This window comes from Mastigoproctus giganteus, chromosome 9 (genome assembly GCF_048544385.1).
Source record: "Mastigoproctus giganteus isolate SK-2022 chromosome 9, ASM4854438v1, whole genome shotgun sequence".
Lineage (NCBI taxonomy): Eukaryota > Metazoa > Arthropoda > Arachnida > Uropygi > Thelyphonidae > Mastigoproctus > Mastigoproctus giganteus.
In genome coordinates this window covers 11,352,443-11,367,844 of record NC_143583.1, presented here as the reverse complement: position 1 = coordinate 11,367,844, position 15,402 = coordinate 11,352,443, and the positions used below count along the sequence as shown (strand labels likewise).

The following is a 15,402-nucleotide window of genomic DNA, read 5'->3' as shown; positions in this document are numbered from 1 at the left end:
CTATATCACCTTTTGTGCCCTTAAAATATGATATCCACTTTACGTCATGAACCTTTGCCTCTGGCAGACATACACTGGTCCTGTTCCACTTATCCTTTTTACAATTTTTTGTATATGATGAGTATATGATGAGAGCCTTGTCGATCAATTCAGCCCTGGAAAGATTGTGCAAGGCTCAAGGGGTAGAATTTTTTTCACCCTGGACTGTTCTTGTTAACAGGAGAGATTGCTTCTACAGGGATGGGATACACTTAAATAGAAAGGCTGCAAGAATATTTGCTGATGCTATCGAGGCAGTGTTAGGTGGGTCGGAAAACTGCTAGCTTGGGGGGAGACAAAGACCAATAGATTGATAGTAGCCACTGGCAGAGGTGAAAGAGATTCTTGCACTGCTTCTATTAGAATGAGCAGAAGCCTGAAAAACAAGATGCATGGTATTTCAGAGACTGCTGGGAGCCATTGCGGTACAAGTAAACACACGGGTTGTGTTAGGGTAGCTAAGAATAGAAACAAGTGCAGGTATACTTGCGTGTACACCAATGCTAGGAGTTTCGTAAATAAATTTGATGAATTTGAGGTATTGCTCAAAACATCTACAGAAAGGTTAGACAGGATAGGAAGTGGGGAGGGGTCATGCTATTAGTTAAGAAACACATAAAAACCAAGGAAGTGAAGCCAGTCGATATCACTGGACAGTGCAGTGTTGAGTCAGTTTGGTGTGACATAAGCATTGGGAGATCAAAATTGAGAGTAGGAGTGTGCTATAGGCCTAATGACTGTGATGAGTATAATAAGGAACTGTACAGGGAAATAGAGTGGGCCAGTAAATCAGAGAGTCTTATAATGGGAGATTTTAATTTCCCAGATATTGACTGGAATTTGGGGCTGGTTACTCACACACTGGCAGGGCTTTTCTGGATTTATTGGATGATTGTTTTCTACATCAGCATGTTCGGGAGGCAACTAGAGGGAGTAATACTCTTGATTTCATTATCAGCAGTGATTCTTCATGCATTAAGAATCTGCCGATAAATGAACTACTAGGTGGCAGTGATCACAGTGTGCTGAAGTGGGATTTACTCAAAGAGGTAACTACCATTAGGGGTAAAGGGAAGGGTTATTGCTTCCATAAAGGCGACTACGATGGACTGAGACAGTATTTAAATTCTATACAGTGCGACCAACTGATGATGTTACCAACAGCAAATTCAAAATGGGAAGCATTCAAAGAACTTATCTTGGAAGCTACTAGGCTTTACATACCAACTAAGAAATATTGTTCAAGGTTTAGGCCAAAATGGATGTCAGATGACCTAATGAGGCATATGGCAGAGAAGAAAAATGCATGGGATACTTACAAATTAACACATGACACAGAAGCCTATGATAGATACAAGTTGATATGCAACCAAGTTACAAAGGAGGTTAGGCAGGCGAAGGCAGATTACGAGAAATCCTTGGCAAGGGATCCAAAGAAAAACAGCAAAGAGTTCTTTAGTTATGTAAACTCTAGAAGGAAGGGGATGAATCAGATTGATCCACTTGATATTGATGGGTCAACTGTTGATGATGAAGAATCTGCTCAGGCAGCTAACAAACTAAATGAATATTTTGCATCGACATTCACGCATGAGGAGTTATTCAGCGAGGGGAATGCCAGAGGTGTATTCAACTCTAGCAGTAAGCTACAGAATCTTGAAATAACTGGGAGTAAAGTGGAGGAGAAACTGTTGAAGATAAACACAAGAAAGGCACCCGGGGTGGATGGGATCTATCCAGTTATATTAAAGGAGGCAGCAAAGGAAGTAAGCAAACCCTTAGCCATAATTATGAGAGCTTCCTTGGACTCAGGGGAGGTACCCATAGACTGGAAATGTGCAAATGTGACCCCAATTCACAAAGGAGGATCAAAGGCTGACACAAGTAATTATAGACCTGTGAGCTTAACTTCTGTTCCAGGAAAATTAATGAAGGCACTGGTTAAAGAAGCACTGCAGGATCATTTAGACAAGACTTCAGTTATAGCTCAGACACAGTATGGTTTTGTTAAGGGGACATCTTGCCTGACCAACTTGATTGGATACTATGATGCAGTCACAAAAGAACTGGATGCAGGGAATAACTTTGATATTATATACGTGGATCTTAGAAAGGCTTTTGATACTCTTGCACATGGAAGACTGCTACACAAATTGGAGCAGTGTGACATTGGAGGCAAATTGCTGCTATGGATAAAGGGGTGGTTGAGGGGGAGAAGACAGAGAGTGGTAATCAATGGACACTGCTCATTATGGACTAATGTTATTAGTGGAGTCCCTCAGGGCTCAGTGTTGGGTCCATTATTGTTTTCTGTATTTATAAATGATATTGATGATGGTATATCAAGCTTAATGTCCAAGTTTGCAGATGATACAAAAGTTGGCAGGATTGTCAAGGACACTACTGACACTATGCTGCTGCAACAGGATCTGGAAAGGTTGAGCAGATGGGCTGAGAGGTGGCAAATGAAGTTTAACATTGACAAATGTAAAGTACTACACATGGGGAAACAGCAAACCCAGAGCAATGTATCAACTCTGTGGTACTACACTGACAGTGGTAGAGAATGAAAGGGACTTGGTTGTGGTTATGCAGGCAGATATGAAGTTCTCTGAATAGTGCAGACGGGCTGCAAGAGTAGCTCATGTAGTATTGTCAATGATATACAGGAATTTTTCCAGCAGGGATAAGGAGGTGATTATTCCATTGTATAAGGCAATGGTCAGGCCACACCTAGAGTACTGTATACAGGTCTGGAGGCCTCATTTCAAGAAGGATGTAGAGCTGCTGGAACGAGTACAGAGAAGGGCAACAAGATTAGTGAATGGAACAAAGGGGTGCTCTTACGAAGAAAGGCTTAAGTTTTGCAAATTACAGTGTCTGGAGACTAGGCACCAGCGAGGTGATCTGATATAGGTGTATAAAGCCTTGAATGGTTTAAGCATGCTCAATGCTGATGGGATTCTTCCTCTAGCTCAGAAAAATCACCTGAGAGGGCATAAATTCAAATTGAGGAAAGACAGGTGTAGGATAGACGTGCGGAAATTTGCCTTTAGCCAGCGGGTGGTTGGTTGGTTGGTGGAACAGACTTCCATCCCTTTTGGTGGACGTTGATAGCCTAAATAAGTTTAAGGCTCAGCTGGACAGGTATTTTGAACGAACAGAGGGGTGAAGTGGAAGTGTTTTTTTTTTTTTTTTTTGGCTGATGCTGCATAAGCTTGCTTTCTTGCATCAAATGCCTCTACTAATGCTAAAGCATGTTCCCCGTTTCCCTGACAATACAGTCACCAACAACTACTAGTTCCTGTGGGACCAGCGAATTCTGCCTTGGGGGTTGCCGCTGTGTTGCATGATGACCAAGTGCAAGCTCTGGTGTTGATGTGGGCAGCTGAGAGCTTGATGGGCCCCTCAATTTAGATCCTTCGAGGGCATCCACCCTGTCCTTGAAGCTCTCCTATAAACCCATAACAACGCTGAGTCATCGCCTGATTTCCTTACACTCCTCAAATCGTGCACACACACACACATCCCTCATGGCAATATTATGTTCCATACTCAATTGCTCCACAAACATCATGCAAGCAGTGCATTTTAAAAGGCTGTGATTTAGAGGGGCAGTTGGAACTATAATCCTGAAGCATAGGGGACCATAGGGAGAAATATCACCTTATAATATATCTACACAGTTTTATGAGCGAACTCCCAATCAGTACATCATATTCTAACTAATGCACTATTAAATCCTTTAATTTTTGTGGCAATATTAAATAAATGAGAATGAAAATTTAGCTTATTATCCATGGTAATCCCTAAATATTTTAATTCTTCAACCATTGGAAGTTGTTTGTTACTAATTTTTATTTGAGATGGATGATTAATGTTGAGTTTAGAACCAAAGGCCATCATTTTCGTTTTATTAGGACTAATCACTAATTTATTATCAACAGACCATGCTAAAAGATCAGCAAGAATGCAATTTGCAGTATTTTCCAAAGCCTGACAAGAGTTTCAGTTAATCAGAATGGTAACATCATCTGCGTATGCCATTCCCGGAAACTCCACAGTCACCAATTTAACAACTATAACCAGCACCATTCTCAGAGCACTAGAAGCTTGCAGTCACATACATCGACCTGTAAGCTGCATTTGACTCAGTATCCCCTCGCTTGCTCACCTCCTAGAAAATTACTTTTACATAAAAGGTGACATTGTGGTTTATCGTAACCCTGCTTTCTGACAGAACCATTCTTCTTAACGTGGATCAAGACACAATCTCGAGAAAGATCAAAGATCACAAGAACTGCGGGAGTTCCCCAAAGCAGAGTCCTCTCCGGAGCATTATTTACTGCAGTTATTTTTCTGTTTGTGCAACAGAGAGAGAAGACATTCTCTGCTATGCTGATGATATTAAGTTATATGCTCAGATTAACCACGGCAGACATATCTCAAACATTAATAAAAATATCAATGAAAGTTTGCACGACTTAGGATCCTATCTCTATCACTTTAGCCTCCTGATTAACCCTGCCAAATAAGCACAAATTGTCTTTTCTCTGAAGCACAAACCCACTGAATCCCAAGCTTCTCTAGACTGTATTCCCTTTCCAGTCATCAAGATGCATACGGATTTGGGAGTCTTCTTTGATTATAAACTGAGCTTCAACCCCCACATTGACAAGCTCATAATGAAATTCTGTCAAATGTGCTGAACTACCAAACAACTGCTTCATGTTAGGGATCTGGATGTGACTTGTAGGTATGTATACACTTCTGTATACTCCATCATGTTACAGGCCTCAGAAATTTGGGCATCCGCCGGCCCCACAACATCAAGTGCATGTACTGCCAAATACTGACTCCTTCGGTGGATTATGCATAAACATCATCGTCCACCCCAGCAAAGAACAACTGTGATGGCAAACTCGGCTAAACTTTACCCAACTGCCAAATCTTATAAGGGAAAGACCTCACTGCCAAAATGACTATCAGAATAATCTTGGGGCCAAACATCTGGGAACTGTGTGGCTGGAGAATCTCACAACCCGGAACTTATAGCCCACCCTAACAGACTAGTCCTTAGTGACCGTTTTCTCCCCAGGCAGATGCTCCCCACAGTCCAAGCAATCAATGGCGACCTCTACAAGTTTGCAAAGGATCGGAAATACCGAAGACAGCTCCTTAAGAGCCTAACCTCTATTCAAATGAGCAGAAGTCTGAAAAACAAGATGCAGGATATTTCAGAGACTGCTGGTAGTCATTGCGTTACAAGTAAACACATGGGTTGTGTTAGGGTAGCTAAGAATAGAAACAGGTGCATGTATACCTGCGTGTACACCAATGCTAGGAGTTTGGTAAATAAATTTGATGAATTTGAGGTATTGCTCAAAACATCAAAGGCAGATATTGTTGGGATATCAGAGACGTGGTGTCACACAGATATAAGTAATGCGGAACTGGAATTTGGGGAATACAATGTGTATAGAAAGGATAGACGGGACAGGAGGGGAGGAGGGGTCATGCTATTAATTAAGAAACACATAAAGTCAAAGGAAGTGAAGCCAGTTGACATCGATGGACAGGGCAGTGTCGAGTCAGTTTGGTGTGACATAAGCATAGGGAAATCAAAATTGAGAGTAGGAGTGTGCTATAGGCCTAATGACTCTGATGAGTATAATAATATATTGTACAGGGAAATAGAGTGGGCCAGTAAATCAGAGAGTCTTATAATGGGGGATTTTAATTTCCCAGATATTGACTGGAATTTGTGGGTTGGTCACTCGCACACTAGCAAGGCTTTTGTGGATTTATTGGATGATTGTTTTCTACATCAGCATGTTCGTGAGGCAACAAGAGGGAGCAATACTCTTGATCTGATTATCAGTAGTGATTCTTCATGCATTAAGAACCTGCAGATAAATGAACCACTAGGTGGCAGTGATCACAGTGTGTTGAAGTGGGATTTACTCAAGGAGGTAACTACCATCAGAGGTAAAGGGAAGGGTTTTTGTTTTCGTAAAGGCGACTATGATGGTCTGAGACAGTATTTAAATTCTATACAGTGGGACCAACTGATGATGTTACCAACAGCAAACTCAAAATGGGAAGCATTCAAGGAACAAATCTTGGTGGCTACCAGGCTTTACATACCAACTAAGAAATATTGTTCAAGGTTTAGGCCTAAATGGTTGTCAGATGGACTAATGAGACATGTGGCAGAGAAGAAAAATGCATGGGATACATACAAATTAATGGGTGACATGGAAGCCTATGATAGATATAAGTTGGTCTGTAACCAAGTCACAAAGGAGATTAGGCAGGCAAAGGCAGACTACGAAAAATCCTTGGCAAAGGATGCAAAGAAAAACAGAAAGGAGTTCTTTACATACTTGAACTCGAGAAGGAAAGGGATGAATCAGATTGGTCCACTGGATATTGATGGTTCAACAGTTGAGGATCCTGCTCAGGTGGCTAACAATCTAAACGAGTATTTTGCATCTACATTCACGCATGAGGAGTTATTCAGGAAGGAGAATGATGTAGGTAAAGTAAACATTGGCAGTGAGCTGGATGATTTTGTAATAACTGAGAGGAAAGTGGAGGAGAGATTGTTGAGGATAAACATAAAAAAGGCACCTGGGGTGGATGGGATCTATCCAGTTATATTAAAGGAGGCAGCAAAGGAAGTATGCAAACCTCTAGCCATAATTATGAGAGCTTCTTTGGACTCAGGGGAGGTACCCATAGACTGGAGATGTGCAAATGTAACCCCAATTCACAAAGGAGGATCAAAGGCTGACACAAGTAATTATAGACCTGTTAGTTTAACTTCTGTTCCAGGTAAATTAATGGAGGCACTGGTTAAAGAAGCACTGCAGGATCATCTAGACAAGAATTCAGTTATAGCTCAGACGCAGCATGGTTTTGTTAAGGGCAGGTCTTGCCTGACCAATTTGATTGGATACTATGGTGTAGTCACAAAAGAACTGATTGCAGGGAATAACTTTGATATTATATATTTGGATCTTAGAAAGGCTTTTGATACTGTTGCACATGGAAGACTGCTGCACAAATTGGAGCAGTGTGGCATTGGAGGCAAATTGCTGCTATGGATAAGGGGATGGTTGAGTGGCAGAAGACAGAGAGTGGTAATCAATGGACACTGCTCAACGTGGACTAATGTTATTAGTGGAGTTCCTCAAGGTTCAGTGTTGGGTCCATTGTTGTTTTCGGTGTTTATGAATGATATTGATGATGGGATATCAAGTTTAATGTCTAAGTTTGCAGATGATACAAAGGTTGGCAGGGTCGTTAAGGACACTACTGACGCTATGCTGCTGCAACAGGATCTGGAAAGGTTGAACAGATGGGCTGAGAGGTGGCAAATGAAGTTTAACGTTGACAAATGTAAAGTACTACATATGGGTAACAGTAACCCCAGAGCAATGTATCAACTCTGCGGTACTACACTGACAGTGGTGGAGAATGAAAAGGACCTGGGGGTAATTGTGCAGGCAGATATGAAGTTCTCTGAGCAGTGCAGACGAGCTGCAAGAGTAGCTCATGGTGTCTTGTCAATGATATACAGGAATTTTTCTAGCAGGGATAAGGAGGTGATTATTCCCTTGTATAAGGCAATGGTTAGGCCACATCTTGAGTACTGTATACAGGTCTGGAGGCCTCATTTCAAGAAGGATGTAGAGCTGCTGGAACGGGTACAGAGAAGGGCAACAAGAGTAAATGGAACAAAGGGTTGCTCTTACGAAGAAAGGCTTAAGTTTTGCAAATTACAGAGTCTGGAGACTAGGCACCGGCGAGGTGATCTGATAGAGGTGTATAAGGCTTTGAATGGTTTGAGCATGCTCAATGCCAATGGGATTCTTCATCTTTCTCAGAATAATCACCTCAGAGGGCATAAATTCAAATTGAGGAAGGACGGATGTCGGATAGATGTGCGGAAATTTGCCTTTGGCCAGCGGGTGGTTGGTTGGTGGAACCAACTTCCATCACTTGTTGTTGAAGTTGATAGCCTAAACAAATTTAAAGCTCAACTGGACAGGTATTTCGAACGAACGGAGGGGTGAAATGGGAGAGGTTTTTTTTTTTTTTTTTGGCTGATGCTGAATAAGCTTGCTTTCTTGCATCATATGCCTCTACTAATGCTAATGCTAATGCTAACCTTAACCAGGCAAACTGCACATTAATTATGGGCAGTGTAATAATGTCTGATATATTGTAAATAATGTCAAAAGTATATCTTTATGAATATATTGTAAAACCCCTGGCATTGCTGCTGCTGTGAAAGGTATAACACACACATGGTGCTACCCAAAAATTTCTGAAATATATTTATTAAATAAATTACTTACCGTGGGTCTTATTTGCCACCGTCACCTTCGAAGTAGATCCCCTTGAGAGCGTAAACATTGATCCCAGGCTTCTCCCATGATTTGAATGAGTCCTGAAAGTCCTCCGTCGTAGTGTTCAGCACCGCCTGTGCTTTGGTTTGGATATCCTCTACACTGCCAAATCTTTGACCCTTCAGCTTTATTTTCATTTGTTGTTGGATGCCAAAAACTGTGCCACAGCGAGAGATGTGTGGGCCAGCATGTTGTCATGATGAAGGACCCAGTTCTTTGTGCACCACTTCTCTGGACGTTTCCTTCTGACTGCTTCCCTTAACCACCTCAGAACGTCGCGGTAGAACTGTGAGTTGACGGTCTGGCCAAGAGGGATGAATTCCTTATGGAATAGATCAGCATGGACTTCACATTGCTCCTCACTTGTCAGTTTGTTTGTTATTTTGGTTTTTAGGAGCATTAGCAACTATGTCCCTATTTATCTGGGGATATGCGGTGGTCATTCCCTGACCTTTCCACATCCTCCGTATTTGGTGGTCATGGGCTCGAACCTCACTTGTCGGGATTCCTTCAGTTGGGGCAAAGATGGGCTCTTCCACTGGGATAATTGTTGCTTGGTTTCTGTATCATACCCATATACCCTACTCTCGTCACAAGTGACAACTGCAGAAAGGAAGTTTTGATCACTCCTGGCTCGTTCTTGAAGATCTCTGCTAACTTCCATGCGATGCTGCTTTTCATCTTCACTCAGTAACCGTGGCACAAACTTGGCTGCAATCCTTCTAATGTTCAACTCATTTGACAAAATCCGCTGACACGTGTCATACAATAGTCCTACAATGCCACAAATTTCGTGGATGATTCACCTGTGGTCTTCACGGATCGCCACCCACCCGAACTTCTGCGAAATTTTTTGAAGTGGTGCTTGATGATGGATGCCCAGGGTGATCATTGTCATCAACCGACTTGCGACCGTTTTTAAAATGGTAAAACCAGTAGTAGGTCTCCGTGTGGCCTGAAGCATTGTCACCGAAAGCTTGTTTCAACTGGGTTTCTGTTGCTGTATCATTAAGAAGGAAACAAAACTTAATGCAAGCACGTTGCTCTCTCACATCAGCCATCGCAAACTACATGAAAAATACTGCCAAAGAACTGAGCATAAATTTCAATGACTCTATCCAGCCCCACACCACATGGCATACAGATTCATGCAGTGTTACCTAGTGCCACAGGTCTGTACTAGATGTAGTTCCTGCACAACATTTAGATTTTAGGAACATTTGGGTAGCACCTTGTATATGATACATACATACCCTAGACAGAAAATTAATAAAGGAGTACATGGTTTTTATTTCAGCACAGGCATTTAAATAATTAGATAAGAGATCTGCATTTTCTTTTTGTCTTGGGAAGTCACAGAGAAGCACATCTGAAGTAACAAAGTTGTATACATGCAACACTGCAAAGTTTGACTGTCATCAAAAAACATTGCTAAGCAAAAAGTTCCTACAATGTTATCTAACATTAGAATGTGAACAGTAATTTCTAGGTTGTGGAGTACATTTTTGTTTTACCTTCTTTATTTTTTTGTAAAATTTAAAAAAAAAATTAATTGATAATTCAGAATACCAGATTTTTTATTATTTTACTGTACTAATATTTTACAATTTATCCTAATCCTATTAATGCTCTTCACTTTCACATTAAGCAAACAGGTGATATATTCAAGAGTTAAAATTTACTTTATGGTGCTTACCCCCTGGATCTTTGTGACAAGGAGAGAAGAGTTAGCCTAGCTTTGTCCAGTGATTCGTAGTGATTGAACGATCTATTCCTGATTGAAAAACCAGCTGTGGGGGGTTGGAATCATTTCTAAATTTTAAACCAGTGCCAAAGGAGAAAATAGTTTTGGGGTTACTCCCCGTTTGGCACTGGTTAAAATTGGAAAGCAAAGTTACACACAGGAATATATTATCCAATAACTGCAAACCAGTAAGTGGAGTTAGGCCAGCTCTTCACTCCTTGTCACAAAGATTCATGGATATGCACCATAAAGTAAATTTCAACCATTTCAAGAATTTCCTAGGTTCATTTTCAAAGAAAAGGGAAATAATTCATGTTTTATCATCATTCATCATAATTCAAAGGGAAATAATTTCATGTCTTTTCTTACTTGTATTCTTGATGATAATGGCAAGGCCAGACTGTTTTCCAGTTTTATAATTCTCTTTGCTTGGTCAGAGAGTCTTGCAGACAAGGTTGCCTAAAAATAAACATTAATATTGGTAATATAAGAGAATAATACTGATAAAATATTAGCAAAACTGTAAATAAAATGATAGACCAATTCGCCCCCTACACATCTAAATGGTGCCATGAATTGGGTCAAAATAAAATTTAACAAATAGCTAACTGTGATGAATGCAGTGTGATATTTTACAATTCTGGTGGGGGGGGGGGGTTCTTAAAGGCTTCAACTGAGAACTTGACAATATTGGAAGTAGAACCCCTACTAAAATGTTTTTTTTTTTTTAAATGAAAACCCAAAACACAAAAGGTATTAGAACCTATAATACCAAGCACTGTGCGTGCATTGAGAATTGAGAAGATGTAATAAGACGCTTTTTGACATTAGGCTTCAATTTCTGTAGGATTTTTAAGAAAATACATGTGATGGCTATTCCAGAAAATGGAACTTGAAGTAATAAATAAGAAGAAAAATTGGACAATAAAACAATTCTAACTGTTTGAGGCATGTATTCAGACTGGTTTGGAAGAAGGGGGGGGGGATTTATAAAAACTAATTCAGAAGTGCCGATGGTAGTATCTATAGAAAAAGCATGCAACACAAACAGAACATCTATGACACAAATGTAGAGAGACTCTAAGAGATGGATAATTAAACTAACTGCCCTCTTTTGAATAGTCTATAAGACAGAGTGGTTATGAGGGCTCTGCACCAGATGTGGCACAATATTCCATAATAGGCTAGATTTGTACAGAGTGAGTAGTTTGATTAACACCAACAGAATCCATATTGGCGATCACTGATCAAATTGAAGCACTGATTTCTCCATTACTTTAAATAGAGTAGAAGTAACTGTATTGGGACAATAATTGGATGGGAGAGATTTGTCACTCTTTTTAGGAACAGGCTAGATATGATTCCAAGCAAAAGAAAAAACACCAGTAGAAAAGAAAGTCTAAAAATGCAACACAGAACAGGAGTAGGTTAAAAGACAGGTTCTGAGAACAAGTGAAGAAATACAATCAGGACCTGGAGCTTTCTTGGCAAAGACTTCAAAATTCCTCTGAAATACTTTTGACAGAATACCACAAGAGACATTGAGTGGAGTATACTAGGAATGGTAGGAGGTGGTAGTTTATCAAGATCATTGACAAGAATTAGAAGAAAAATAAGGTGCAAGCAGGTCAGCTTTATCTTTAGCTGAAGTGACAATAAAACCATAAGGTTTTAACAGAGGTAGGAGTACAGGTGGGCAAAAGTTGCTGCCAATAGCTTAGGTAAGAGATCATAATACTCTAACAAATTTGCGCAAGAAGCAAGTTTTCTACTCTTAGCCTGTACCAAGTCTAGTCTGGACTGATTAATAACTGCTTTACAATTGTTGCAAGCTTTTGTTGTAGGCAGAAAATGTTGAAGATCTGGACGAAAGCCAATTGTGATACTGATAAGCAACATTCTTGAAAAACAACTTAGCACATTTACTGGAAAACCAAAGTTTAGATAAAGGACAAGTTATTAAGGTGGAGTATAGAATAAAGGATTTCATCCCAACAAATATAATTTCACTGACCCGATCTGAGAAAACATTGACATCAGAAGATTTAAAACAGTAATCCACCCAAGGAAAAGAAGAATAGAAATCTCACAGGTTACCTCATTTTGAAAACATGTAATACCAAACTACAACAAGGCTGAGAACAGCCATGAGATAAATGCTCCATTGGAGAAGAGACCAACAAGTTGTGATTTGAGGTGTCCAGAGGACCACTCATTTTAACCATGTATTTGGAAGGGTTGTTGGTGAAGAAAAGATCAAGAGCATTGGCTATGTAGTTAGGATTATTAGATATTCTGGTAGGTAAATGAACAATTTGTGAAAGGTCATTAGTCAACTGGGTCTGTGCAACTGAAAACTGAAGCTAGCTTGAGTTGTGAACATTGAAATCACTATGAAAATTACCTCGATATTAGGAAAGTTAGACAGAGTTCCAAGTGATTAGTGGAGTTGGCAGAACAATAGAAGCAAGAGATGAATTTGGAGATGAGATGGGGTAGAGAGATTTTAATCCAGAGAAGTTCAAGAAGATCGAATTCCAAATTACTAAGTCTGAGAGGGAATATCAAAGCAGACATATTCACAAATACTACCTTTGAAGTGAAAGGAATTATACAGTGAACAATAGGACAAGAGTTTTGTTTACATACAGTATATGCAAATACATCTATGAGCATAGATACTCATACAAACATAATACCAGTAGAGAATGGTTAGGCCACATGTTAAATACTGAACACAGATCTGGAAGCATCATTTTAGGAAGGGTGTGGATCAATTGGAATAGGTGCAAAGAAGGGCAGTGAGATTAATGAGGGGGAAACAAAAGGATACTCTTACCACGAAAGGCAGTACTGCAACCTCCGGAAACTAGGCAACTGCGAGGAGTTCTGATTGAAGTATTTAAGGCTTTGAATGGATTGAGTAAGCTAAATGCTGATGGCTTTGTTCCTCTTTTTTAGATAACACTAATGAGAGTGCAAAAATTTAAATTGAGGAAGATGCAGAAATTGAGGAAGATGCAGGTGCAGAAATTTGCTTTCAGCCAGTGGGTAGTTGATTATTGGAACAAACTTCCATCTGGTGTTGTGGAAGTAGGCAGTTTGAATAAATTTAGGGAAGAAATAGACACATTATTAGAAGGGATTGGACAAGTAATGTGAAAAGTGTGTTTGTTTTTTTTTTTTTTTGCAGATGCTGTATTAGCTCACTCTCTTGCATTATTTGCCACTACTAATACTTCAACAACGACACTATTCCAGAACATTTCTTCCAAGTATTAATAATAAGCAATTAATGCAGTTTAAAATTATATATACACCCAACCTTCGCCATTCAGAAAGTCACTTATTTACTAATCACAAATTTTCTTTGATATTTGAAAATGGACCCTTCAATTCTGAAATTTGTCTTCTGCACAGGTGTAATAGGCTTGCATTTGTACCATTAGTATCCACCACTCATGTTAGAATGCAAAAGTTGCATTGCTTGAATTGTGCATAAACATCTGACAAAAAAATATAAATTTTATTTTTGGATATATGTTTGAAAGTAGTGCAATATCAGGACAAATTCTTGTGAAGGCAAAATTTGTACAGCTGTGAGAAATAATACCCTAATAAATTGCATTAAATGTGTAATTTAATCCTGCTGGCGACAAAAACAGTCATCCCAACTACTTATAATTTCAGTTATGCCAAAGAGTATTAGCTGTTTGGCCTAACTGAGCTAAGAAAGCTAACATTTTATACTGAGCTAAGAAAGGGAACAATGTAACACAAATGAAAGTACAAGAAGAAAACAGCAAACAGTAAATCAGATTGGCAGCCCCTTATGTAATGGATGCAAGAAGGTGACTGATGAACCATTTGATAGTTAAATTAGTTATTTGCACTTGATCTTTACAGATGAAATCTGCAATGGGAATGGAGAAACTGTTCTAGCAAACAGGAGTAATGTAAAATGAGTAATACAGAAATGAACAAGAATTTTTTAAAATAAAAACTAAGGTAATCAAGGGTGGCTGTGGAGTAGATTGCATATACCCAGTTATTCTGAGGAAGGCAGTGAGGGAATCAAACCATTAAAGTTAATTATGAGGGTATTCATTAGACTTGAGGATTATTCCTCTGGGTTAGAGAATCCAGATGTAGTGATGGCCCATAACACAGTGGTTTCACTAATGAAGTGGGTAGCTGCAGTCTCATTTCTGTGGTAGGAAAAACCACAATGCAAAGATTAAGAATACAATACAGAATCATGTAGACAGAAATGATTTGATTTTCTCAAAGAAGAAGAGAGAAAAAAAAAAAAAAAAAAAACATAGCACAGTTGAGAAAAGGAAAAATCTTATTTAACCACTCTAATAAATTAATATGATAGTGCCACTGAGTCAGATGCAAAAAATAATTTTAACACTATATCACAACAAAACATTTGATTCTGCCAATATGAAACTGTTATACAACTGGGACATATGAGGGTCATGGATAGCATTCTTAGAAGGATATGGGTATTCTTAAGAGTAGCTATAAATTATATCCTTTTGAAGAATGTGCTAGAGTTGGTATTGAAGTTCCTTGGGTTATGTGGAAAGCTGCTGGATCTGATTTTCTAACCCAGAAATGGTTGCACTGGACCTGTTAAGGTGACTTGTGAGAAAAATGTGTGCACAATTTTTTTTTTTTTTTTCCCTTTTGGTTGAAGATTAAAGACAAACTATCTTACTAAATATACACCTACTTTTACTCAGGTTGTTCCTTAAACAATATTTTATGTTTATCACAGGGTAAGTGCATGAAAGAACTAGACAGTTGCCATGCACCAATTTTTTTGAACTTTATAAGTTTTGTCATGCATGTGTCCCCACTGATGATCCCATTTTCATTTGAAAGTAGTGATTGCACAATTGCATTCTAGTTAATCCATTTCCTAAAAGAAAGCACCTTTATTAGTTTAATCCATTTCCAATAATTTTAACATTGTAATCAGGACAAAACATTTGATTCTGCCTTAGTAGAGTTTAGCATTCATAGAGGCATATGATGCAAGAAAGCAAGCTTATATATCATCAAAAAAAAAAAAAAAAAAAAAACCCTTGACATTTCATTGAACCATTTATCCACAAGTTTCTCTAGTTCTGCCTTGAATTTATTTAGGCTGACAACTTCTACAACGGCAGATGGAATTTTGTTCAGATATCA

The 15,402-nt window shown here is 39.1% G+C and overlaps 2 protein-coding genes across 4 annotated transcripts in view; both read right to left on the bottom strand.

The window, feature by feature from the left end:
* The window catches only part of LOC150080050 (dixin-like), a 391,642-nt gene that overhangs the window by 89,374 nt on the left and 286,866 nt on the right, over positions 1–15,402 (bottom strand). For all 3 annotated transcript variants that reach the window (XM_090381957.1, XM_090381956.1, XM_090381958.1), the window contains one exon: positions 10,570–10,659. In XM_090381957.1, the coding sequence (XP_090238083.1) occupies positions 10,570–10,659 (90 nt within the window). The remainder of the gene's footprint in view (positions 1–10,569; positions 10,660–15,402) is intronic.
* Positions 8,590–9,517, bottom strand: LOC150080051 (protein GVQW3-like). Its single transcript, XM_090381235.1, has 2 exons — positions 9,290–9,517; positions 8,590–8,757 (listed from the first exon to the last, which is right to left on the bottom strand). The coding sequence occupies exons 1-2, from the start codon at positions 9,515–9,517 to the stop codon at positions 8,590–8,592; spliced, it is 396 nt and encodes a 131-aa protein (XP_090237361.1).

What these genes read in the sequence shown, in the direction of transcription:
- LOC150080051 (XM_090381235.1), bottom strand. Translation starts at nt 9,517, where the DNA reads ATGGCTGATGTGAGAGAGCAACGTGCTTGCATTAAGTTTTGTTTCCTT. An exon ending in AAAATTTCGCAGAAGTTCGG is followed by an intron (nt 8,758 to 9,289) that starts GTGGGTGGCGAT and finishes CCTCTTGGCCAG; the next exon opens with ACCGTCAACTCACAGTTCTA.